This window comes from Triturus cristatus, chromosome 12 (genome assembly GCF_964204655.1).
Source record: "Triturus cristatus chromosome 12, aTriCri1.1, whole genome shotgun sequence".
Lineage (NCBI taxonomy): Eukaryota > Metazoa > Chordata > Amphibia > Caudata > Salamandridae > Triturus > Triturus cristatus.
The window spans coordinates 544,222,068-544,250,062 of record NC_140595.1 but is presented as its reverse complement, the minus strand read 5'-3'; the positions used below and the strand labels follow the sequence as shown (position 1 = coordinate 544,250,062).

General features: G+C 42.9%; 1 protein-coding gene across 2 annotated transcripts in view; it reads right to left on the bottom strand.

Moving 5' to 3' along the window:
• The window catches only part of LOC146776248 (dipeptidase 2-like), a 369,058-nt gene that overhangs the window by 6,303 nt on the left and 334,760 nt on the right, over positions 1-27,995 (bottom strand). For both annotated transcript variants that reach the window (XM_085636820.1, XM_085636819.1), the window contains exons 9-10: positions 13,231-13,306; positions 2,905-3,040 (exon numbers count right to left, since the gene is read on the bottom strand). In XM_085636820.1, coding sequence (XP_085492946.1) covers positions 2,905-3,040; positions 13,231-13,306 — 212 coding nt within the window. The remainder of the gene's footprint in view (positions 1-2,904; positions 3,041-13,230; positions 13,307-27,995) is intronic.

The following is a 27,995-nucleotide window of genomic DNA, read 5'->3' as shown; positions in this document are numbered from 1 at the left end:
GAATAGAGAAAGAGAAAAAAGTGAGAGCTCATGAATGCACCAGTATCAACTTAGTAAAGCCCATAGTCCTGTCAGTATTCTGTTGAAAGCAGAGAAGTGTAAGTAAACCCATACTAACTAGAATTTGTCAGATGGCATTTTCCTTCACCTACTCTAACTTAATTACACTGATTCTTTCTGCGGCTATAGTAGGCAGTTCTTGTGCTGTTTTCCTCCTCGCTATTATGATCTGCCCAACAAAAATTTCACAGCTGATTAAGCAACTTCTATGGTACACAGTTCCCTTAATCTAGTGCTACTGATTGCCAATTTAAGCCCTTCATTGTTTGATTAGGTGGTAAAATAATTACCTTAACATGCATCCACTTAACAAAAAGTGTTTACTGACGTGCAAAAAACGTACAGCACTGATGTGTTTGCTATCTTTGCTTTTACTTGTTTGCAAGCATTTTGGACAATGACATTTAAGCCCACTGCTCTGGATGTATTCCAAGAGTCAACTGTTATGGAGGTTTACACTTCTAAATAATTTTGACACACTTCAAAGGGCTCTTGAATGCTCCCGTTCTTTACAGCTGAGCTTCTGACGTGCCAGGGGATATCAACTTATCTATTTGTACAACTGTTGCACATACATCCCTCCATCTGCATGTTCCTCTTTACTTTAAAAAAACTCCATATTTTGTCAGATGTGTTACTTCCTTTGGATGCTCCAGAGTCACTGGAAAAGTGTGAATACCCTAATGTTTCACTTCTGTTAGTCTGCACGCTCCTTCTCCCATGGGCCCCTTGTCACAGTGCCCACTAACATCCTGTATAAGGTTTTGGGAACACTGATCTCTTGCCTGCATGTAGCTCCTGTAACATAGTCCATCATCCTTAAAATTAATTTAAGAGGCCCAAGTATGGTGATTTGTCCACATCAGAGATGCACTTTAGTAGAGGGGACTTAACTTGGCGTTACTATTGCTGCATTTATTTTATTTTATTGCTATCATGGCTTAGGGGGTGCAAACACATGTAGCGTAGGTGGAATATAGTTACCTTGGAATGCAGTAGCTTAATGGTTTTGACCACAGTGATAAGCTGTAGTTGGCCTAAGGAAGCACTTACCTTCTTTGTATATCAACCCTACCAGGAATAAATCGTGACAAATTAGCTTAGTGAAAAGATGGAAGGTAATGACTCCTGTTTTCTATGTTTATCATATTATGATAAATAGATTCTAGTTTTGTGCACTTCTCTGATATTCATTAGACTTGCACTCTTTATATATTTGCATGGGATTTCACAAGCCATTCAAAACAAGTGATATATGTGCTTCCAAGCACTCAACAGTTGAAATGTATAGCAGTTTAACCCCTTCGGTGCTCATGACGTAATAGTTCCCTCATGAGCACCTATTATCATGACGGAACCATTCCATCATGAGGACAGGGGCACGAAATCCCTCTGCTACAAACAGCAGAGGGATTTCCATTTTTTTTTTGGCCTTGGGAGGTGGGAAAGAGCTTCCCCAAACTCTCGAGGCCCTTCTCATGTTTTCAGAAACTTGGCTTCAGTTTCAGTGTTTCAGTGCTCGTGACACCAGGGATTTTTTTTATGCGCCAGGGGTGGGGACTGCCCAGAATGGGCATGCCAAAGCCCCCACCCTACCCCCCCAAAGTAAGAATTAGGACTTTCTGCCCTCCCCAGGAGGCAGATGGGGGTAATAACCCCTGACCTGCCCCCCCGCAGAGGCAGAAAGCCCACTAGGCTCCAGGGACTTTTTTATATATACGTAGGGGGTGGGGGCTGCCCAGAATGGGCATTAAAATACCCCCAACCAAAAGAAAAAATGCTACAGTCTTTCTGCCCCTCCTGGAAGGCAGATGGGGCAATAGCCCCTTATTTGCCCCCCCCAAGGGGGACAGAAAGCCCACTAGCCACCAGGATATTTTTTTCTAAGTAAGGGGCGGGGGCTTCCCAGAATGGGCATGCCAATGCCCCAACCCCAACAAAAAATGCCATAGTCTTTCTGCCACCCCACAGGAGGCATATAGGGGCAGTAGCCTCTGATCACCCCCCCCCCCCCGGGGGGGCAGAGAGCCCAGGAGGCGGCAGCGATTATGTTGGCTTTTTTTTATATGTCGGGGTGGGAGCTGCCCAGAATGGGCATCCCAATGTCCCCACCCATCCAAACAAAATAGCCTGTTTTCTGCCCCTCTAGGAGGCATATCAGGGCAATAGCCCCCGATTTTTTTTTTTTTTTTTTCCCCCCCCCCTCCCCAGGGCGGCAGAAAGCCCAGTAGGCACAGACTTTTTTATGGAATGTGCCTACATCTGGATTTTGGGTCCTAGCGCAACTGGAATCAAGCTATCCTGGCTGAAGAGGGGTAAAACCCCGAAACCGGTCCTTGGATACTTGTTTCCGGTCCAGGGAGGACCTGGCTTGGTAGTTCAGGCTGGACTGTACCCTTGAGGCCCAGGGTCAAGACTGATTTGCATATTGCCAGGTCTAAACTGGGGTGGCATGGTGAGCAAAAGAATGATGGATTTAACCCAGCTCTCTTGACTGGGGGTGAATGTTTTGATTTTTTCTGCATTCTGTCCATCAATTGTGTGTCTTTTGCTAGCTCTAGGATAAGGCAGCTGCTGCATTTTGAATAAGCTGTCCCTTTTAAAGAATATAACTGGGCATATCTGGCATCATAGCTTTGCATTATTACAATTTAGTGATGATCATTGCTTGAACCATATTTAGAAACATTGCCTATGTAAAACCATAAAACAGATAGAAATATTAGTGTTCATTGAAAATGTAAGTGACAGCTAACCTTAAAATTTAGATTTTAAACATTTATGGTTTTACGTGGGAATTTCTTGTAACACATCAATTCTACTTCTGTGAATTTGTAAACTTACCTGTTCTATTGTTTTAAAAACTCTGAGAAAGTTCTTCCTCAGGACCCCCTCCAGCTCACTTTCATTCCATCCTCTGTCAAAAAGCTCCTGTATCAGTGCAGGGTATTTTGAAACATCTTCTAGTCCCTTCGGAAACCTGTGGTCAAAAAGCCGCAATGAAAATTATGGGTTTCAAGACTATAAGATTAGAGTGAAGAATAGTCATTGTGCAGTAACCTCGGTCCTTAGACTCTACATAGACAAACACATGCATATAACTTGCAATGTCATTGGAAAACCACAGCATAAAACGTGAGATGACACTTTGAAATGCATGTAACTGGAAAAAATCATTACTTCAAAAATTAGTGATTTTATACAAATGTTCTCCAAGTAGGCTAGATACACTGATAAGTAATAGATCTGTGGTAGGGTGGGTTTGCCCATTGAGTGTTAATTTTGAAAACTTTACTGCAAATAAGGAACAAACGTGAAATAGGTGAAGGAGTCTACCTCTACATCAAAAGTAATCAGAATATTGTAGAGTCAAATTATGTACTTTGGAGAAGGAAAAACGCAGCTGTACTGTACAATTAGACTTAGTCACCCTGTTTTTATGTGCACCCAAGTGTAGCTTAGATGCAAAAAAGCCATTTAAGAATCATAATTTGAGATACTTATGCTCAGACTGTGGATAAATAGCATTTTCAAAGCACAAAGTGCTATTTATAATAGCGGGAAATAAACCTACATGAATTTAGGATTAGTTGTAAGGGAAGTGGACCTTAATAGGAATGTAGCTATGCAAAATACAGTGAAGACTTCCAAATGTGTGTATGTTCACAAATACTCTGTAGCTAGGTACCCACCAAGGAATCATGCATGAAAGTATTCACTCTTTTTAAAGGCAGAACTAAATTTTCCTGGGAGGGATTTCAGGGTGGAGGCGGGGGGGAGAGGGAGGGAGGTAAACTCACTCATTGCTAATTTTTTACATTTCCCACTGCTTCTGCCCTTAGGTAGCCTCCAGCTTCTCCTCATGTTTAAACTCCCTCCCCTGACTAATTCTGGTGTTTTGAGCTGATCTGGATGCAGGTGTATATGACCATCAAATACTGCTTTTTTGTACTTGGGTCTTTTGTACCTGGTGAGCACAGCTGCTCACATTTGCAGTTGTAGCAATATGTTGGACCATTTCAAATTTCAGCACACCACCTCACCTGATTAATCTCTCTAGACCAGTGTCTAACAGATAAAAAATTCTTATTCAATGGGTGGATCAAGTGCTGGCAGATAAGAGAACAGGACTCCAAGACACAGAAAAATAACAAAGGACATGCCAAATTGAACTACTATTGTAAACAACATTTGTAAGTTCCACAGATGGAAACAAAGAACAACAGTGGTGAAATATCATTTGTCGGTCGGGTCTTCGAAACTGGTGTAGCTCGAACTGTCTGTCTATCTCTCTCTTCTTTACGCACACACACAAACATGCATACATATTTGGGCTTTTGGTCAGCGTCGCCATTCATTGGTTTGTTAAACACTCATTCTCAATTTGGATCTGCCCACCACTGTATGCAGCATACTGCAATGGGTCAGTCAACTTCAACCATTGGTGCCCCTATTGTGAGTGTCCCATTTTGTCTTGGAACAACATGCACTTCCTTCTAAAAATGAGAAATACAAACATATAGTGTCCTTCATTATCAGGTATGCTGGACTCATTTCTTGTTTCTTTTAAAAATATATATTGCTTTCCTGGGCGTAGTTCGCGTAGTTGTACTATGCTTTGTGAAGTGCACTTTGCACTATGTCGCGCTACGCGAACTGCGTAGTGTGGTAGGGAAATGCTGTTCGCAATAATTTCACAGTGCCGGATGCTTGCCTGCACTGTGCAGTCCTTGCTAACGGCATCATGCACACTGCAAGCGGTAGTTTTCTGCCGCTCGAGTAGATTTGTACTCGAGCGGTAGCTTTCTCAATGCGGACTGGTAGTTTCTCACCGTGAGCGGTCATGAGCATACGTGAACACTCGCAATGAGAAACCTGACATCTCCGCGTTGAGAATCTCGCCGGGAGGTTTATTTTCCACGCTTGCAATCGGCAACTTGATGTTGTCGATTGCGAACAAGGAAAAAGTCTCGCCGGGATGTTTATTTTGCTCGCTCGAGGTCGCCAACTTGACGCTGAGGACCACGAGCCAGCAAAAAATGCCCGCTACGCTACGTTTTTATTGCACTGTGCTACATGCGATTCGCGTAGTTGCGCTTGCTCCTCAAGCGTTACATAGTTTTGTGCCCAGGGTTAATCCAGAGCGTCCACTTCTGTGAATAGGTATCTTTAACTCCATAGGCACTTTTGAAGTGTCATCCATGTCAATAGCACACAAAACCAGGTGCTATTGATGTGTAGGTCACGTAAAAACACCTGGCACCAGAGCAGTTTTTGCTCTGCAGCTGTTCCATAGTCCCACCTCGTAACACTGCTGGGTCGGAGCATGGGGCTCTAGTGATCCTGCTGAGAGGGCTATGATGGTCCTGCAACTGATGTGATTGCAGAACTGCAACTAAGGTAAGGCCTATTTGGTTTCCCTATGAGCATGGAGGAGGTTGAAAATGGACCCTTCCTCCATGCTTGCAGGAAACTGTTATAAAATGAAGGCATTGCTGGAAAGCTATGGAACTAATCTTTCCATCAATAGCTCTCTTGACCTGAAAAGACCAGGTGCTCACAGTGAGATGTGATCATCTAGCGCATCCTCTAGACAACAAGCATTATTTGAGGGGGGGGGGGAGGCAGCAAATTGTACTTGTTAAAGTCTTTTTGCCTCTGGGAGTTGCAGATGTGACTTTTTACTCTGAGTCTGCCCCACCCCTCCCCAGGAAAAAGTAAAGTACACTAGTGACCAGAGAAAGAAAAATTTGTTTTAAAAAAACACTCATGGGGGGGGAGGCCTGGCATAGGCCAATGCCCCACCCTAAAATGGGAAAAGGCAGTCTTTCTGCCCCCCTGAAGCATTGTGGGGGTTGCCCCTAATCTTCCCCCTGGGGGGGGGCGGTACAACTCCCACTAGACACCAGGGATTTGCTTTTAAATTAGGGCTGCCCATCGGGGCATAAAGACATGCCTCACCTCAAAGGGAACAAAACAGACTTTCTGCCCTGCCAGTCCAGGATGGTATGCCTTGTATTGATCTTTTCTTGTCAACAGCACTAGACCCGTATACACAGGTGCAGTAGTGTTTATCAGGGAACTTGGTGATAGCATAGTCGTGGATCCCAGCAAATTACAGAAGTTTTCACCACATATGAGAAAAATCTGTGTTTCTAGCTAAAGTTTGAGGTTGGCAAGGGCTTCAGGGTAGAAATCCTTATGAGATCTATGGAAGTCACACCACCCTGTACTCCCCCAGGTGTCTAGTTTTCAGACAAGCCTAGACCCCAAATTTACAGCTACCCGCATTGCAAAGAACAGGGTGAGTTTTGAGTGGAAAAAACCTGATCTGCCCGTGTTGTGTATTGGGGGCATTCCTGTCATAGAGGCCCACCACACAAGTGGGGTACCATTTGTATCAAGAGATGTGTGGGAATGCAAGGGGGTAGGACATTTTAGAGCCCCACAGATTCCAGAACGTTCCCTCATAAAAAGCATGTAGCTCCAAGTTGACTTCCTCCCACCCCAAAGTGACACCATGAGCCACAATTATGCGCCGCTGCTGTGCACTGACCTTAGTTCTTTTCTTGTTGTGCCTTTGGATGCAGATGAAGAGCTTGTTTCGAAATTTTCTTCTCATCTTTTGACAATTTTATTGCAAAGATTTGTTCACAGTGTGCAAGGGGACATATCCCCTCCAAATACTACATGGTTTAATCCTTATTGGGACTACCTCAAGCAAATGTCTGTGACAGATCCTCACAAGGTATGTCTTTGGTGTCTAGGGTCCTCGCACGACAAAAGATGGGGATGGTGCTCAGGTGAACCACAAGGCGATGCTAGACTGTAAAGCTAAACTGTGTGGTTTCAATCGAAGGTTCAGACTTGCTTCCATTCTCTAGAGTGTTCTTCCAAAAGATATTCTTAACATTCTAATTCTTCAGGTAAATTCAAATCAAAGAAATAACGCAAGAAAATGTAGCAGGATTCTTTGATGCCTTTCCACTTACGATCAGAGATGCTGCCGGAACATCGAGGTGCCTATCAGTCTTGTTCCTCTTCTGCTACTGAAGAGCCAATTTCACAGCTTATCCTGATTCAACCTAAGTTCCTTTGTCCATCAAAGAAGCCATGTGGCAAATTTATTGGACCTTCCAGCTCTCTCCGGTGCACCTTCAAGCCCTAAGGATCTGACAAGACCTACTGTTGGATTACAATTGGCAGATCCATCCGTGACACTGTCTGTGCCTCCAGACCCCACTCCTGGGTATGCCCCAACTCTGTGGCCAACACCAAAACTACTCCTTGTGTTTGCTTTGTTCACCCTAAGTTGGCAGTGTCTGCCCAGATGTGGGTCCTTTGCTCACGTTGCCACTGTATTCAAGATAGCCTGGCTGATGAGGGGTATTACCCTGAAACTCTTCCCAGGATGCTCGTTTCCAGTCCAGCGAAGACCTGGCTTGGCAGTTCGGGCTGGACTGTTACCATGAGGCACAGGGTCAAGACTGATTTGCATATAGCTGGGTCTGAACTGAGGTGGCGAACTGAGCTAAAGAACGATGATAGATCCAACCCAGATCTGTGACTGTGAAGTTTCAGCACTCCATCCATCCTCTCCTTGTGTTTGCTTTCAACACCCAAACTACTCCAAACCCTATGCAACCACACTATGCCCCACCTACTCTGGTGCCGACGCTGGAGGAGAACCCGATTGTTTTGTCTGACTCTTAGCTGAATCCGATATAACCCCAACTGAATTACAGTTCCCCCACAAGCTTTGGTGCAACCGGTCCAATCTCACTCTGACAAAAGTCTACCTTTACCTACGAGTCTTTTATAGGCACAATAAAACATTTAAAGACTCTGAAGACAGTGTGGTCTAGAGACCGATAATGGAAACTGGAAATCTCTCCTGACACTGCATTGAGTTACCCACTGTCCCTTTCACAGAAGAATAAGCCTCCTTTGCTGTGGTCATCTGGCATGCTGCCAAACTTCTTGACAGCTCCTATCCACCGAGGTCAAAATGAATGTCCTTACTAAAGACAAAGAGCCTAGCCAGGCTTCTACAGAACCACCCCTACCCTTTAACAAAGTCCTGATAGATGCACTATTGGGCACTAGGGCTGAACCTTGTTTTTGTCCACCGATTAGTAGGCAAGTGGCTAGATGAAACGACCTGCTCCAGGGGCCCGTACTTTTTTCGCTCAATACCCAACGCCTGAGACATGCACAGGTAGACTGAATCCAAACTGATTATCTAACACACCTCCTAATAGGGAATCAAAATGTATGGAGGCATTTGGGACAAGGATGTTTTCCTCTGCTAATCTCGCTCTTTGTTCTTTCAGTGTTAGCAGTTTTTTAGCACCATGCATGGATGAGACCAATGGTTTTCTTGGGTGAACTCCAAGCGACTCTGATGGGTATGCCTTTTAACAGCACCAATCTATTCAGAGACAAAGCACACTACTCAGTGGAGCGCTTCAAAGAGAGTAGGGCCTCAGTGCTCTCCTTCAACCTTTTTCCTCTTATAAGGCATTATACCCATTCGAGGTTTTGTAAGGGGTTTGGCTCAAATACATGGTCAAGGCCCAACAACCCAGCAACAGACCCCTCAGTCCTTTAAAAGCGGAGGTCAGTAATCCAGCCATTAATGCTCAGGCCCATTAGGGGCGGCATATTGCACAGCATTAAGCCCTTCTCGCTTCTACCTTTAAGCAATTTTAGCTTGCACCCAACAGCATCTGGTCATCCTGTTTGAGGCAATAGCATTTATTTCCCCCGTGGGTGGTAAAGCCTCACATTCAACTAAAAGGTGATCCAGATGTTTCAAAAAGAATACGTTCTGCCATCCCTGTCCAACCCATCGCATATTCCACCCACATCAGTGCAGTTTTCCGAAGATTATTTGGACTTCTGTAGCTTAAAATCCACGCTCTTTTGAGAAAATGAGCCATAGTTTTCCAGTATCAGAAATGGAAACTGGCTATTACTTTAATTATTTCCTGGTGCCAAAGAAGGATATAGAGCCTTTCATCCTGTTTTAGATCTTCAACCTCTCAACTTCTCCCTGAAAAAATACAGGATAAAGATGTTCATGTCAGCCCGGGTTCTATCTGCCTTGGATCCTTGAGACTGGGTAGGAGCTCTCAACCTGCAGGATGACAATTTTCATATCGCTGGCCTACAGTCCCACATGCATCATTATTGGTTTGCCATGCATCGCTTCAGCCTCACCAGTGCCCCTCAGGGGTTCAAAAATATGATGGCCGTGGTCGCAGTACACCTTCGGAGGTCAGTTATGCCTGTCTGCGACTACTTTGAAGACTGGCTATTGAAGATGGGCTTACCATATTCAGTTGTTGACCACCTCCAGATGATGGTGAATCTGCTTACATCATAGTGTTCTCGATCAACTTGCCAAAGTCACACCTGGAGCTGTTTAGGATACAGTGCAGTTTCAATACTTTCCTACTGTTAAGCAAGTCCAGGATCCAATATTTCAGCCTCCATCCTGGTTCTTCGTGAGACTCTTAGATTAGTTGGCCTGATGCATCCTTCTAGTTGACTGCCGTCTACGCCTCAATGCATGGAGATTGAGCAGAAACACTTGACTCCTGTTAACCTGCCTCCCAAGGTCATGGATGTCCTTTTAGATGACAGGCGTCTCTATCTACAAAACCTGTTAATGCTGGACACTGGGATAGATTTGTCGCTTTGTGGTGTTTCCACAATACAGACCTGATGTAAGCAAGGTTGTTGGATGCTTTGCTTTTTTTGCTGTCTTTAACCCACAAGAACTTGTTGTGGGTACTAATAAAGATTATTTGTTGGCCTTTTCACCCTTTCTGAATTTGCCAGACAACCTGTCCTTGTTTAGTTCAACAGATGTGTTTTCTTAATGGTTTAGTTCATCTGTTTCTGCCAAAACCTTTTTTTTATACCACAGTGGGACCTTAATTTGGTTCTTGCATTACTCCATTTGAGCCTTTACGCAGCTGTCCTCTGTCTCCTGACTCTTCAAACTATTTTTCTCGTTGCAATAACTTCAGTGAGACACGTGAGTGAACTGCAGGTTCTGTCTGCTCAGTCTCAATATACCACATATTTCCAGACAAACTGGTGCTGAAAATCACAGCGGCATTTTCGCTGAAAGCTGTGACTCCCTTTTGTGCTGGCCAATCCATCACTCTTCCAACATTCTTTTCTCTCCCCCACATTTTGAAAGAGGAACAGAGACTCCGTCCTGAGTTTTTACATTGATCATACCAAGGACCATTGTGTGGATGATTAGCTCTTAGTGGGGTCCTCTGGGACAAAGAAGGGTAAGGCAGTACAGAAAAGGACCATAAAGAGTTTGATAGTCCTCTGAATTCAGATCTGCTATGCATTGGCCAAGAAGCAGCCTCGGGACTGTCTGAGGACTCATTCGATCCCTGATCTCACACTTCAAGATTTTGATCAGGATCAGGGGGTGAAGTCTATTCCAAGTGCTACACACATGGGCTTTTCAACTGTAAGGGTTCTTAAGGTTATGTCTTGGAACATAGCTGGTTTGCGGGAGAAACTTGAAGATTCTAATTGGTCCAAGTCTCTTGCTACGTACGATATTATAGCATTACACGAGAGTTGGGATACGAGGGAGGGACTTTATTTGCGCTCTAAAGCAAATGATAATATGGGTATGCCAGAAGTGTACAAATTGCAACTGTTCCTAAACTCCGTATCCTATGAACATTTCAAAATTACCTAGGTTTCCTTCATACCTATTTTTCATTGCTTATATTTTACCATATGAATGCATAGTGGTCAGGACGCAATGAAAAATGATTATAAGCTGCAGCTCAATTGTTGGCTCTGGGTATCGTGTATTTTGGAGAACATACAAGCCCTATATAACCCTGTCACCAGAAGAGACATAATGGTATTTTGCTTTTGTAGATCTGTCATAGTGATAAAAAATTACAGATGAAAAAATCGTCATCAATGCCTATTTGTTCCTGCTCATTATTTCTTTATTTCAATTATTAGTTTTTGGGGAAGACCTTGAGAGATCCTAACAATTAACCCTTTAATTCAAAATGTTGTCTGTGTTAGACAAATATATAGATTTCTGTTATCACCCATGTGTTTCACATCTGTTGCCACCACAAACTCAAAGTAAGTTGAACCTTCAAAAACTAGGAAAAGCGGACTTCCACTTTGAAAAATAAAAGAACTGTGGTTACAAAACTGTTTATACAACTCTGCTTGTTCTTGAAAGCTAGGACGGTTGTCATCCTAGCACAGGAAATCTTTCATTGATGTCATTTTTAGAAAGAAAAATGTTTCTTGCATAACTTTTTTTCTCAATTTACAAACCGAAACCAAAATGCAACTATATTTTGGGTTTTTTCTTGGTTCCCTCTAGGGGAATGCGCAAGCCCTGGGTACCTTTAGCTTTCCAATAATGTTGGAGGAGGAGAGGCTTGGCAGCCAAAAGGTTAAAAAAAAAAAAAAAAAAAAAAAAAAGTACTAGAATACCATGAAAATATGGCTGCCCCTGCTTGTGAAGAAAGGAACACACATAGGCGGCCATCTTTGAATTCGGTTATTATACTTTATGGCAAAAGCCATTCCACGATTGATGCCTATACATCCCTATTAGCGTGCACTTATTGTCCACTATTTTAGAATGTGTTTTTGGAACACTCTATCTTTGGTTTACTGTTCCAAGATCACCAATAGTAAACCGGTAGTAGCCACGGCCATACCAATTGTTTACGAATGCCTGTTTTAACTTGATAAAATGCAATTTGCAAATGCTTGTTGAAACTAATCAAATGATCAAATTTGCCTTCTACGACCGAAACATGAGTCTCTGTGCATATTTGTCCTATCATTTTGCTTATCTTCAGAGCCAGTACACATACACTTACCACATGCAGAGGTGTTGGATGCAAACGTACTTGAATACAATGTACGTAAAAGTAATGCCTTCATGTGTAACAGAAGTTGAAGGAAATTTGATGTAGCTCTTGTATAATGGTGTGAATAGTGGTTAGGAACATGTTTTGTTGGTTCAGATACCAGTGCTTACATGGTCGTCAGAAGACTTGCACATATGTCAAATCCGGGTCTGGTGGCGCAGTGGCGCAGTGGACAAATGCATCCACTGTAGGGGCCTGTGTTCAACCTCATGGTCACAGGTTCTAATCCCGGCGGGTCCACTCAACCTTTCATCCATCTGAGGTCGATAAAATGAGTACCATTGAGTTGGGTAACAATATACATCTGTTATTCAGCGCCTTGAGACTTTCGGGTGATACGTGCGCTATACAAAAGTACATGTTATGTTATCGACAAATTGTATTGCCTGCTCACAGCATTGCTGTTACTGCTCCACTGGCTCACAAAGTTATATTGTCAGTTCTGGTCATGTGACTGGCTGACAGTGGGACACCGTAGCACAAGAGTATAATGATACCACAGCACCTGCCTAACCTCACTGCAATCAGTAAGATATGCTGTTAGTACCGGGGGCAAGCTTTGTGATTTGCTTGAGAAAATGGAAGCAGGGAGGGCAGTATAGTAAGTTGGGCTACTTGAGCCCTCTCCTCTCACTGGGAGTGACTCAACCCTGGTAGCGGTCAAACCTTTATCCATGTTGCTGTTTCTTTATCTTTTTGTGAAAGAGCAGCTGCCTCACCTACTGGGAGACTCATTGCACGGTTTGACAGGATGGCAAATTGGTGATGTTGTCAAACTACCTATTTGGCCTATGCTTAGAGAGAGCTTCTATGTCCTTAGTTTCTCAGCAATGGACTAACTCTTCAGTGGCTTCCAAAAGGGGGTGTCGTCACACGTCATGCAGAAGATCTCCATTTCAAATATGTGCATTTTATTTGATATCTAATTCATTAAATGTTCTTCCACTGTTTCAGTTCAATAATTGTCATAATTATCATTGTTTGCCGTTCATTATGCAATTTACATTTATCCAATCTAATTGTTTTCCGTGTTTTGGAAATAAAACATGATCACCTATACCTTGAATTGCACTAATGTTTCTGTGGTAAATATGATATTTGTAGTAATCAACATTAATTTTTTTTCATACAAAATAATACTAATAATTATTTTGGCTAATGCTTTTTCAACCGTTGTTTTGCATGGTATATACCCAATACCATATGCTCTACTGACCTGTCTACTCCATCATAGTCTCCACCAATGCCTATGAATGCAGGGCCAGCAATCTTCCTGATGTGGTCAAAATGATCTGAGGGAAAATGCAAGTAGCCAAATGACATAACTTTACAACAGGATAATATTAAATACTATATATTTCAGAATATATTTGAAGCTACTAGTTTTTAAAAGCTGCAGAAGGTAGGGGTATGTGAAAAGGTTGTTAACTGTTTTGATTGCAAGTCGTTTTATCTCACATAATATCCATTTAGCTAATATTTCATCTTCAGTAAGCGGTAGGCATAAGCACTGCCAGGCTGATATCCCCAAATAGTCTACAGAGATTGCAGCTGGGTACTGTTCGAATTTGGTACTCCCATGAGGTTTACAAGGCACTATGGTAACCCTTGAGGTCCACTTTCTCGGTTTATAAAAGGACCCTTTACATAAGGAGCGTCTCACACATTAATGCTCTAGAACTTTGTTTTCATGCTTTGGAAATTGAGTGCAACACTTCCTCATGCTCATATTGCACCTGATGCTTTTATTGGAAATCTGATCGTCTTCACCCAAATCATTCAAGTCACTGAGTGCATTTTTTGATCCACTCTGCAAATCTAATCTCTTTATCACATCCCATTACAACAATTTATTGCATCTGAATTCCTTGCATGCATTGAAATCTTAGCAAAGATTTAGGAGATTTTTTAAAGGAACCCCACCAGTGAACATAATTGAAATTGCTCCTGAACGCACACTTGTTCGTCCATAATGTGGAAAACGGAAAAAGCGGAAAAAACTTTAAAGCAGCAAGCCAAAAACAAACCAAATTTTCAAAAATAGAAAAAACATGCCTTTTTTGCATTATTTTCCATCCATTAAGCCACGTGCATAGCTTCCAATTGATCCATACATTGTGTGACACCTTGACACCATGCAAAATGCTGCAAGCATGGTACTGTATCTCTAACAGATGACGTGTTAGGGCTGTTCAGGTGCACCTGCGTGCGTGCACGTGGACTTTTTTCTTTTATTTGTGCATGTGGGTGCCCAAGGAAGGGAGACTGTATGAACTACCTATTCAAAATTAATTGCATGCCCTATAAAAAAAGTTGTTCAATTGTATTGAAAAGGAAAATCGAAAATGTCCTTCTACACCATTGAAAATGTCATATGTGAGTGGCTTAATGGGTATTCATATTTTTTTCAATTTTGCATTCTAATATTTGAAGACTTGTATTTACTTATTTCTTTGCTTCAAATACTTTTTTGGGGAAACATGATAAAACAATGCTTCGCGACACAGATTGCGCTGTCGGAATTCAATGTTTTGTCGGAACTGAAATGGGAAAATAAGCGAGAGTACAGAATATTTTAAAGGAAATGATGTGAAGGACCTGTTGCCATGAGGGAATCAATTTAGAGTGGCTAGGTTTTAATAAAGAAGAAAATAAGTATTGGCAAAGCCAGCAGATCTGGCCTTTCGCAGATGCCAATGCTCTGTGCCCATGTCATTCAACATCAGCAAAAAGTAAAACAATGTTAAAAAAAAAAAAAACACAGGGAATTGTGACATATGTTTGTGCATGTATCATGACGTCACTGCAGCCCCAGCGTGATATTTGCATGTATATCTGTAATGAAATGATAATTTGTTTTCAGGTCGAGCATTCGAGACCTCTTGTGTATACTTATATACTTTAGTATATACTTATATGTGTATGTACTTTGTGGGCTCTGGAGATCAGCCCTAGGACTTGTCTACTTCCACTTAGGGACTTTTTTTCTGTTCAAATGCCTCTATTTAACTGTCTTGAAAGAAAACAACCAGCAGAGATTAGTAAAATACCAGAATAGCTTTCTGCTGAGGGACTAAAATCACTTTAGCATTCTCTAGATTCCAGTCCATAGAAATTGTCTTCCACGAGCACCCGTAGACAATAGTATTTATTTCAAATCTTGTATTTTCAGTGATATGAGCACCGAAGGCACCGATTTTATATTAAAAACAGAGCTTTTGGACTATACTATTTCCCGCTGAAAGGCAATATTTCTCTCCATGTGTTCATATACCTGGCGTGTCACACAGTTTGGTGCTTACTTTCCCTCCATGTTAAAGAACAGTAGATGTTTCAGCACCCAGGCTAATGTGCTGTATAGCTAAATACATATAAGATCCCAAAGGCGAGACCGATAGAATTGCAAATGCTTGTTTGTTTTTTTACCTTCCAAGATGGTAAACGCAATCTTGAAGTGCATATTTTTTTTCTTTTCAAAAGAAGAAATGCCATGTTGGAAAATAAACAACCCTGTAGCCAACAGCAGCTGCTGTGCAAAGATAAAAAGCAAACAAATTGTAAAAAAACCGCTAGATACTGTGGGTCGGAGGTGCAACGGGAAACAGGGGGTATTGGTATTAAGTAAGTAAACACCATAGCTGATAGCAGTGAGCAGGGAAAGGTGTGAAGTTGCCTTTACAAATCGGCAGAGCAACGTGTGGCATTTTCCCGCAAACTCAACCATGCATGCTTTAACCATGCATATGCCTTAACCACACATATGCGCATGTGGTCTAGATGCTGGGATGGGCGGGCCCAGAAACAGGAAGGATCGGGAGAGGACACGGTGTGGTAATTGGGGCTAGGGCCTGGTTTTGGTTTGCAGCTTTTAAGGGTTGGGAGGAGATTTCAGGGCTCAGGGGGGTCAGGGTAGTGTTTAGGGCTTGGTGGGTTGGGGTAGTGTTTAGGTCTCAGGGGAGTCGGGTAGGGTTTAGGGTTGGGGTATTTTTAGGACTCGGGGTTGTAGTAGTGTTTAGGGCTCATGGTGGTCAGGGTAGTGTATAGGGCTCATGGTGGTCAGGGTAGTGTATAGCGCTCATGGGGGTCAGGGTAGTGGTTAGGGCACTGGAAGGGGTCAAACTAGTGATTTGGCCTGGGTGTCAGGGTAGTGATTAGGGCTCTGGGGGGGGTTCACAGTAGTGTTTTATCCTCAGGGGGGTAGGGGTAGTGTTTAGGGTTAAGAGGGGGTTGGGTAGTGTTTAGGGCTCAGAGGGGGTCGGGGTAGTGTTTTGGGATTAGAGCAGGGGTTGGGATGTGATCTTTACCACACATCAATTTACCACAAAATTGTGTGGTAAACGCATGCATGGTAAAGGCATACATGGTAAAGGAATGCGTTGTTCAGACCCATTCGTTGTTGGGGCTGTGTATTAGAGGCATTCATGGTTTAGCCATGTGTGCCTCTGTCATACAACCAGGATGGGCAGCTGAGAGGAATAGGAAACTTTGGTTGAAGCAAACACAAGGAGATGATGGACGGAGCGCTGAAATATTCGACACTCACCCCCCCCCCCCCATCACAGATCTGGGTTGAATCCATCAACATTCTTTAGCTCACTTCGCCAACTCAGTTCAGACCCAACTATATGCAAATCAGTCTTGACCCTGTGCCTCATGGGAACAGTCCAGCCCAAACTGCCAAGCCAGGTCTTCCCTGAACCGGAACCAAGCATCCTGGGACCGGTTTCAGGGTAACACCTCATCAGCCAGGCTAACTTTGGGGGAAGCAACATAAGAGATGGTTGAAAGACAGCTCAGGGAGGAGAGGGAAGTATCACACCTGAAAGAAAGAGGCAAAAGCAAGAAAACTCATACACTCCCATGGAGGGCTGAGCGCAAAGAAAAAAGTAGTTCCATGTACGCAAGCAGGAGAATAATACAAGCCATCGAAACTAAATGAAATAAAGAAAACATCCTTCAGTGGAAGGACTGACTCAAGAAGGGGAAGCAAAGTCATTGAATAAGAAACAAGCAAATAGGGATGCCAATAACTAAGAGGGAATGGACTGACCCAAAACCCACTGTAAGTATTGCTATTGTACACAATAGCCCTTCAACAATGGACTGCTAAAAACTGCCTGTAGGAAAGACCTATTAAAAGTGGAAATAAAGTCCATGGGATATGTACCGGGCATGAGATGTTAAAAATAGTTAGGCCACTAATGGATTGTCTTCAATTAGTTTTTAGTAAGTAAGTAAGTATATTGTTTGGTCAATTAAAACCTTAACAATATATAAAAAGAAAAAAAGAAAACTCACTGTACATCAATTTAAAAACAAAAAAAAAGGAATTTAAAAAGATCATAAAATGACATTGTTTCACAGATAGTTTACCACATTATTATCCATTTTTCAGATGTCAGACCTGGTGACTTTTGTGTGCCTGATCAAAAACTTTCAAAACTTTGACCAGCTTACAGTTTAGTTGTGTGTCCGATGGATTTAAGCTTGCTATTACAGCAGCTCTACAGGATCTGACACCTCTATCATAAAAATGTGTCTAGGAAGAGCGACTCGAGCATTATGAAGTTGATTAGATATGCAAATAATGTGAATAAAATCTTCTTTATGGTAGCCGCAAAGTCGACATGAATTTGACCCTTTATATAACCAAGTTGGCTGATCCGCAGCTGATGGTAGTTTTCCGAATCGTATATCCATCAGTTGATTTTTCAAGTAAATGGAAAATGTCACGTTCAAATAATGAGATGGTGCCAATGTCTTGTAGTTAATCACCATCCAAGCGTGCGACCTTGTCCTGAAGATGTTTTTATCAATTAGTAATGAATGAATTTTTGCTACTTTATTTAGTGTCTGTTTGAAACTTAAATAGGACAAGGTTTTATTCCATAAATCTTTTGTACAGGTTATTGTCAGGGATTTGTTTAGATATTGGCTGTAGGGTGATTTCCTGTTATGTTCAACTTCTGTCCAAAGTGCTTTGTTAATTGGTGATTCTCTCACATTCAATTTCAGTCTATACCAGAGCTTTATGGTCGCGTACATTCTTCCTATTGATTCGTTTAATAGGCCAAATTCAAGACGCACCTGGGCTGGCGAAGCTGACCGATCTACCTGAAAACCTTTTTTATACGTAGAAACTATTAGTTGATTTAATAGTTATACATCTCTGCCATGAAAGGTTGCACTAGCATATGTTATTGTAGGGAGAATTTTCGCCGTCATTACCGCTAGCAATGGTTTATATGAAGGACCTTTCAACTTCTTTGCCAATTGGCTAAAGGCGAATATAAGTGCACTAGTTCTCTGGGTCATATTTTTTCTGTTCTGTGTGATTTTGGAGATTGTCTATGAAAAATCCCAAATATTTGTAGTTCTTAACTTCCTCTAATTGACTGCCGTTAAGCCAGATGATTTGCTTGCTTCTCTGCTGACTTCCAATGACCATTGTTTTTGTTTTTGATGTATTTATCTCTAGATTGTTCTCTGAGATAAAGTCTGATGTTTCGTTTAGAAGTCTTTGTAGACCGACTTTTGTTAGACTCATTAGCACCACATCGTCCGCATACGAGAGGTGTGTGAGTGCTAGCTCGCCTAATTTCGGTGGGTGAGAGTTAGTACCATCTAGCCTCTGTGCAAGGTCGGATAGGAACAAATTAAAAAGATGTGCTGCCAATACACATCCCTGTTTAAGGCCTTTTGTTGTTGTCCGCTTTCTTGATAATCTGCTGCCATCACCAATTTTAATCCTTATCCATGTGTTTGAATAAAATAATTGTATTCCCTGCATTATCCTTTCTGGAATGTTCCTAGTTCGCAGTTTTTTCCAGAGGAGGTGGCGGTCAACACTGTCAAATGCAGCCTTTAGGTCTATGTAGCAGAGGTAGAGTAGTTGTTTCCTCCGTTTAGATTTATTTGCCATTATGGATAAAGCTAAAATGTTTGAGATTGTCCCAATACCCTGCCTAAAACCAGCCTGATTCACTGGGATTAAATTATGGCTGTCTGACAATTCCTTAAGATCTTCCAGAATAAGTGCTGCGTGATATTTTGCTTCGACATCCAGGAGGGCGATTAACCTTTAATTTGATGGGTTCTGTCTGTCTCCACCTTTATAGATGGAAGTCAGTATTGAACCCTGCCAATTCAATGGAATGCAATTTAGGAGCTCTATTTCATTGTATAGTTTGAATAAGTGCTCGCTCCAAAATGTTGGATCATTTTTAAAAATGATTTGCGGTATTCCGTTAGGTCCTGGCGCCCCATCACCTCTGCTCGTCTTTATAATGCGTTTTATTCCGTCTAATAACAGATTTTCCTTTGCTTTTGATGGGGTAGTGCCTATGTTTTTAGGGGTTTTTGTTTCAATTACCCCTGGTTTTTGATCTGGGGCCTTTCTTTTTCTTTTATATTGTTTATCATCCTCTCCTATATTGATTCTTTCACTATCTCGTTGTGTAATGGTTTCCATTGTGTTGTTTTTCTCCGGATGCACCTTGATGTTTGCCCCTAACTTGTTGTGAGTTACTGTTTCTGTAAATTTTGCGGTTAAGAATTTGGCCCACTCAAATTCCTGTATGTTTGATGATAACTCGTTTACCGGTCTTTGTAGTTTATTCATAATTCTCCAGAATGTGTTTGAATTTGTTTTCTTAGCGCTACTAAGTAGTTTGGCCCAGAATTTATCCTTGCTTGTTATTTTTTCGTCCCACTGTTGCTTTTTATACGTTTTTCTCAATTGCCGTACCTTTTCCCAGGCTATTTGGTCATGACTAGTTCTTTTTAGTCTCCTAATGGCCTTTTTGAGTTCCCCTTTCCAAACTCTTAGCCCTTTCGATGGTCTCTGAATTATTTCAGAACTGATTCTTTGTTTTTCCTTTGGTTGGCGTCTCACTATCATCAGTTTTGAAAGCTCCAAAGTGAATCTTTCACAGGCTAGGACTTTATTCGGGGCCTCCAGTTCGCCAGCCATTATCCTCCGCTTTAAGCTGTACTGTAATGTTTCCATTGTTTCGGTTGACCATTTTAAGCGTTTTAGGTCAGTTATATAGATACTGCCTTTTATTTCCGTTTTGGCTTGGTATTTGCCAATTTTTAGCCCAAAACGTATATGCTGATAGGAGTGATCACTCCTAGTAGTGTACTCTATGGAAAAGTGTATGAGATATGGTATCAAAGAAACTGAGATAGCTGTATAATCCAGTCTTGATCTAGTCTTTCCTCCATGAAAAGTTTGCTTTGGGGGGAAATCGTCTGATGTTCGCCTGTTTGTTATTCTCATACCAAGATATTCCAAAGCTTTGACTAGGTGTCGGCCTTCAAGGTCTGGTGTTGTGCTCTTTTGCTGATATTGCTGCGGGACATTCCAGTATGTATTGTCCGCGGATAACTTGTCGTCTTCATCCGGGGTGTGTATTAAATTGGAGTTAAAGTCCCCTGTCAGTATCAAATCCCATGTGGGGTGTGTACTCCTTATATCTGTGATTAAATTAATCAGCAGGGCATTTTGCACTTTTTTACGTCGTGCTGATGGATGCACATATGTATTAATCAGCAGAACAGTTTTTGTTCTGCTGTTTGTCCCTGCAGTAAGTTTTATCAGTTGAACATTTGGATCTGTTGTAGTTAAGTGCTCTGATTAAATTTTTAATGCTACGGATATATATACTGCAAGACCTCCTTTAGGTCGCCCATAGTTTTTATTTTTTATTGCTGGAACTGTATAATGTGTATATTTTGGCAGGGGAAAGTCTTCCTGTGCCCATGTCTCCTGCAGAGCTATTATGATGCACTTTTCCCAATTGTTGGGTTGACAGCCGTTTCCTAACCATTTTTTTTGCCCCGCAATATTCCATGAAAGCAGCTGAATTTTTTTGGTTAGGCGTCTTTTGAGCCGGTTGATTTCTCTCTTTATTCTTTTTTATTTGTTCCTTCATCTTCCGATCTCCGATTTTGGGATCAATTTCCTGCCTACCTTTTTTCTATGGCTGCATCTCACCTGATTCTATTGTCTGAGTCGATTGTTTATTTCCTAATTTATTCTCAATGTATTTTTTTTTTCTGAATCATGTATTTTTTTTTCCTTATATTTATGTTCTCCTGGCATCCCCCAGGTTCAGTATGTTGTTCCTGTTTTATAACTAATCCTTTTCCAGATGAATGTTCGACCTCTGCTTTGCCTTTATCTGACTTTTCTATACTTCTGAGGCTGATCAAGACTACTTCTGATCATGATACTGGATTAACTTTGCCTGTTACGGCCTTATTTATCTCAGTTGGGCAGAAGATTGAGTAAACCTTGGTTGTCTGTTGATTTGCTATTAAAGCCGTTTTATTCCTTGCTTTCCTATCTCGCTTTTTTTGTTCCATGATAGCTTTGGAACTCTGGTTTTTTTCTCTGGACTCGAAGTTTCAGTACCTTCCGTTATATCGTCTTTGCTCTCTGTTGTTTGTTGATCCTTTATTGGTTGATCTTGCATTTCTTCCAGCTTTTGGTTGATTTCAATTTGGTCTAATTCCTCTTTAGGTGGAGGTTTACAAAGGTGCATAGTATTAAGTATTTGTTTTTCTTGGACTTCAGCTTTGTAATCTCCCACTGCTAAATTTGATTTATCAAATAGTATTATCTGTTCTAGAAGTGATGGTAGCAGACTCAGTTTGTCAATTATTGGGCTGCAAGCACACTGGGCTGAGTATTTGGATTGAGCTCTTAATATAAAGTTGTTAATATTGTCCAGTTTTATGTTTATTCCTGCAATTTGTTGTGCAATTATATTCATTAAATCAATTTGAATGTCCATTTTATCTGTTTGCATACTAAATGCCTTCGTAGTTGTCTGTAATGTTTGTAATAATGTTTTAAAAAGTTCAAGGAGACTGCTTTGATCACTCATTGTCTCTCCTTGTAAAGACTGTTTTTTTATCCTGTCTTAATACTTGCGGTTCGCTTTCTAAGTCCCCTGTATCACTTGTCGGCCCAATAAAGTAATTGTTGATATTTTTATGAGTGGATTTTTTACCTTGAAGATCCAATTGATTTTGAATTTTATCATTTGTATTTCCTCTTGCGAAATGATTAACTCGTTAACAGATATTTGTGACGAATTTTTGAATGATGCTGATCTATTAGCATTCTGGCTCATTTCCATCAGCTCTTTAAGGTCTTCTTGATCATAGCCTTGGTCCTTATGGTGGATTTGAGCCCATATTTTTAGTCTTGTAGTCGTCTCAGAATTTATTTTTTCTGATTTAGGAGTGGAGGACATTAAGCTAACTTGATGAAGTGTCAAGTCCGTGGTTGAATAATCGAGTTTTTTTCCAAGTTCATACTCTTTTTGGAAGAACTGATGTGTGTCTGGCATGCCTAATAAAGTGTTGTCATATGTCATTCTCTCTGCCTTATTCTCTCTAATGTTGTCTAATATTTTTATAATTTCACTTGAGGATAGTTCGTTGCTTAGGAGCTTTTTCTCCTTTTTAAAAAAAAATTATTATCCGTCATACCTTCTATGGATTCCTCTTCTGGGTCTTCTGTTTTTAAGTTTAGCTTATCTATTTCCTTAACCCCTTCGCTGCCAGGCCTTTTCCCCTCCTGTGCCACGCCCTTTTTTGGCTATTTGGGGTAGTGCGCGCTGAGGCCCCTGTAACTTTTTGACCACATAAGGTATCCACGCCAAATTTGCGTCCTTTTCTTCCAACATCATGGGGATTCTAAAGGTACTCAGGGTTTGTGGATTCTCCTAGAGGGGTCACAGAAATGAGCCAAAATACAGCAACATTTTGGTTTTTTTTCGGAAAAATTGGAAAAACGGGCTGCAAATGAAAGCATCTGGGTTTTTCCCTGCAAATGTTATCAAAAAAGGGTTTGTGGGGTTGAAATCACCATTTTCCCAGCTTTTCGGGGATACCAGACTTTTGTCAGAAACCCAACATGTTTTACAGTTTTGGCATTTTTCTGGGACATAGCCTTTTTTTGCTATTTTTTTGTGCTTTTGACCTTCTTTCAGTTAATGGCAGAAATGGGTACAAAAGCAATAATGGATCCTGGAAAGCTATACATTTTTGAGAAGAAGACAAAATTCTGAATTCAGCAAGGGGTCTTTTGTGTAGATCCATCAAGGTTTTTTTATAGAAACTAACAGTTAAATATAGGATAAATTGAAAATTAGTTGAAAAAAACAGCCTTTTGTGTCAACGTTTTCACCTGTAACTTCTTCTAATTATGACAGCTCTTTGAAAGCAATATACCATTACATCCGCTGGACATTACTGGTTGTGGGGTTATATAGGACTTGTAGGTTCACCAAGAACCCGACGAACCCAGAGCCAAAAACTGAGCAGCAACTTGCAATGGTTTTTTATTATGTACTGGGTATATAGTGATTATTCTGTAAAAATGTGTACATGGAAAAATCGGTATGAAAGACACCTATGTATTTCTGAAATGGGAACAAAATATAGAGTTTAGAAACAGTAGATATTTGCACATTTCTGAAATTGGGAATACTCATACTAGCATGAGAATGATCAGTCATTTTTTAGAATGACTTCTTTTTTACACAATATCTTTCATTTGGAAGGCAGAAATGCATCGAGAGTCAATAGATAATAACAGTTCCTTTACAAATCTGAATTACCGTAAGTCTCCCGATAAAAATGGTACCTCACTTGTGTGGGTAGGCATAGTGCCCGCGACAACGCGAAACGGCGCAAAACGCAACGGGGTCACACATCAATTTCGCAGTGAAAAATGACCCTTTTTTGGCAAAATGTCTAGCTGTAGTTTTTGAACCCTAGCTCTGCGGGCACCTTGGGAAACCTAGCAAACCTATACATTTTTAAAAACTAGACACCCAGGGGAATCCAGGATGGGGTCACTTGACTGCCTCTCACCAGGGTATGTTACCCAGAATCCCTTGCAAACCTAAAACATTGACAAAAAAACACATTTTCCCGACATTTCAGTGGTGGAAAGTTCCGGGGTTTGCGTGGATCCACAAATTTCCACCCACCCCGCGTTCCCCAAAGTCTTACGAGAAAAACGGTACCTCACTTGTGTGGGTCGGCCTAGTGCCCGCGACAGGAAACGGCACAAAACGCAACGTGGTCACACCTCAATTTGACACTGAAAAATACATTTCTGAAAACTAGACACCGGGGGATTCCAGGGAGGTATGGCTTGCGTGGATCCCCCAACGTTTCCTTACCCAGAATGCCCTGCAAACTTCAAATTTAGCTACAAAATTCACCTTTTTCACACATTTTTGTGTGGGAAAGTTGTGGCATCAGCGGGCTGACACAAATTTCGTACCACCCAGCGTTCCCCCGGGTCTCCCGATAAAAACAGTGCCTCGCTCGTGTGGGAGGCAAAAGTACCCGCGACAGGCAAGGGCCCAAAACGTAGTGAGGCGCACTACGTTTAGGACCCTTGCCTGTTGAGGCGCACTACGTTTTGGACCCTTGCCTGTCGCGGGTACTTGGGCCTCCCACACGAGTGAGGCACCGTTTTTATCGGGAGACACGGGGGAACGCTGGGTGGTAGGAAATTTGTGTCAGCCCGGTGATGCCACAACTTTCCCCCACAAAAATGGGTGAAAAAGGTGATTTTTTTCAGCTAAATTTGAGGTTTGCAGGGCATTCTGGGTAAGGAAACTTTGGGGGATCCACGCAAGCCATACCTCCCTGGAATCCCCCGGGTGTCTAGTTGTCAGAAATGTGTGGGTTTGGTAGGTTTCCCTAGATGGCTGCCAAGCCCGGGGCCAAAAACTCATGGGACCCCCTTTGCAAAACCAGGTTGTTTTCTGATAGGTAATTTTGATGTCTCCTCAATAGGTTTTGGGCCCTTGCCTGACGCGGGCACTAGGCCTACCCACGCAAGTGAGGTACAATTTTTCTCTGAAGACTTTGGGGAACGCAGGGTGGGTGGAATTTTGTGGGCCCACGCAGATTCCAGAACTTTCCACCACAGAAATGTGAAGAAAATGTGTTATTTTTGACACATTTTTAGGTTTGCAATGGATTCTGGGTAACAGAACCTGGTGAGAGCCAGAGAAGTCACCCCATCCTGGATTCCCCTCGGTGTCTAGTTTTAAAAAATGTACAGGTTTGCCTACATGCCAACTGCGCTAGGGCCCAAAATCCACAGGTATGAGAGTGGAATTTCTCTGGGGGTGGGGTATTGTCATGCCCATTTTGGGGAGCCCCTACACTAATAAAACAAAAAAATCCATGGTTTCTAGTGGGCATTCTGCGCCCCCCAGGGGGGCCAGATTGGGGCTACAGCTCCCATCTGCCTCCTGGGGGGCAGAGAGACTGTCATTTTTGTGGGGGGGAGGGTGGGGGCATTGGCGTGCCCGTTGCGGGCAGCCCCCACCCTAAAAAAAAACAAAAAATGTATCCCTGGTTTTTAGTGGGCTTTCTGCCCCCCCCGAAGGGGCAGATTAGGGGCCAATGCCCCATCTGCCCCCCGGGTGGGGCAGAAAGACTGTAGTAATTGGGGGGTGGGGTGGGGGCATGGGCCTGCCCGTTTTGGGCAGCCCCCACCCCGATTTTTTTATTTTTTTATTTCCCTGGTGTCTAGAGGGCTTTCTGCCCCCGGGGGGGGGGGGGGGGCAGATTGGGGGCCAATGCCCCATCTGCCCCCCAGGGGGGGCAGAAAGGCTGTAATGGTGGTGGGTGGGTGGGGGTATTGGCGTGCCCGTTGCGGGCAACCCCCACCCTAAAAAAAAACTAAAAACGAATCCCTGGTTTTTAGTGGGCTTTCTGATCCCCGAAGGGGCAGATTAGGGGCCAGTGCCCCATCTGCCCCCGGGGGGGGCGGAAAGACTGTAGTAATTGGGGGTGGGGTGGGGGCATGGGCCTGCCCATTTTGGGCAGCCCCCACCCCTATTTTGTATTTTTAAAAACAATCCCTGGTGTCTAGTGGGCTTTTTGCCCCGCCGGGGGGGCAGATTGGGGGCTACTGCCCCCATCTGCCCCCCAGGGGGGGCAAAAAGACTAAATTTGGCCAAAATTATTTGGGGGGAGCAAAGGCCCTTGCCCAAGGGGCCGCTCCCCCCTCCCTGGTGTCTAGTGGGTGGATCCCTGCTTGGGGATCGCCCTCCTGTGGCGATCCCCAAGCAGGAATCCACTGGGGAGGGGTACCATTGGAAAGGGAAGATTCTCCCCTTTCCAACGATACCTCTCCCGTCTTTCTACGTGCTCAGGGGGCTGAGATAGCCCCCTGAGCATGTAGAAAGTGAAACTGAAATGAGCCTCTTGGCTCATTTCAGTTTCACTTTCACTGTAATGATGTCGGCGCGACGTGCGCGCCGATCGTCATTACAGTGAAAGGGGGGGGGGGGGGTCCTCGGGAGCTGGGGAAGCTCTTCCCCAGCTCCCGAGGCTATTTTGGCAGAAAGGGAATCCCTAGGGTATGCCTCATGACGAGCTGGACTCGTCATGGGCACAGCGTGACTGTGCTCCATGATGAGTCCAGCTCGTCATGGGCATACAAGGGGTTAATCATTATTTGCGTACTCCATGACTGAGTTGTGTTTATTATATCTTGCGATACTTCTTTTTGTAAGTTAAGTATTTTATTTGAGACGATGGTAGTTGTTTGAGGCGCTAATGGTGTTTTAAGACCTTGCATCTCTGCTGATGTTGAATAAATAGCTGATCCTGGGTCTTTAAGAAAGGAGAATCTTACATCCGAGACTGACTTTCTTTTGTTTTCGTCCTCTTTTTTCCGAAACATTGTTATTATAGGGGAGATTAGTGGACTCTTTATGGCTCGAACTTCGGTTTCGTTTTTTTTTTTTTAAGCTTTTTTTGTTTACTTCTTTTTCCTTCATTCTTAGACTTCTGTGTTGCCTGACTCTGCCAGATCTCATTCTCCTCTTATTTTTTTTTATTTTTTTTTTAATTTTAACTAATGTTGTCCGATGAGGTCAGGTGGACTAAGCGGCTTACGTTGTCCGGTTATCCAGACCAACTTGTTTTTAATTGCTTTCTTCTTCACCACTTTTTTCAGCACTTTTCCTCTATTTCAATCTTTTACTCCTACTTTCATCACTCGTCACCTCTTTCCCTCTAAGCACCAGTCTCTCGTGAGAGACCCTCTGGACCTTCCGGGCACTAGCACCAAGAGGGCAGTCACTAATCCAAGATCCAAGTCCAAACTTGAGAGCCTCTTAACCAACCAAGGAGGTGCTCTCTGCCCTCTCTGTCAAGTGGTGCACTTCTCAGATCACTTCCCTGAGGTCTTGCAGCCCCTTTTCTTCTTTGTTCCCCTAAAGCTCCTCCTCTCGTTCGCCTGCCCTGCACAGGCTTCAATGAACCGGCTCACCCTCTTCACCCCCTCACCCTCACCCGCTCCCACACCCGCACCCAACAGTCGAGGAGCAGGGGGGAGAGAAAGTGGGAGAGGGGCAGGAAGCTGGTGAGCTGGGACTAATGGGAATATATATATATGCTGCCGGTAGTGCTACCAAAGTGTCCCAAGTAGTGACACTAAAGCGTTGCTTTATACCTCAACACAGCACATAACAGCTTCTCTCTTATTTGCGTTTCAATCTCAAACTTATTTGCTCTAGCGCTGTCCCGCTCTGGGAATCCCGGTTGGTACAACAATTAAAATAAAACGGGCACACTTGCCTGCTGGGCTCACCTTTGCGCCTTTGTACCTTTGTTCCTTCGCACTGTTAATGCCCCCACGTTGTGGAATGGTGCGAGCTGTGTCAAAGGAGCGTTGTGTCGATAGAGCTCCTGCCTCCAGCCTCTACTTGCCTCCCAAGTGAAGGGGCCGCCACTGACTGGGCCGGGCAGGCAGACCCCAGGCAGTCCCAAGTTGTCAGTCACGCACACAATGTTTAGCGGTAATTGCCACTTCTTCTCTTCACTTCTTCTCTTCCTCGCGGCTTTGGCCGTGTTTCTATGTTTAAGCGGTGTCCAGTGTACTTTCGCGGCTCTGTTCAATGTTTAAATGGCGTTTGCTGCATG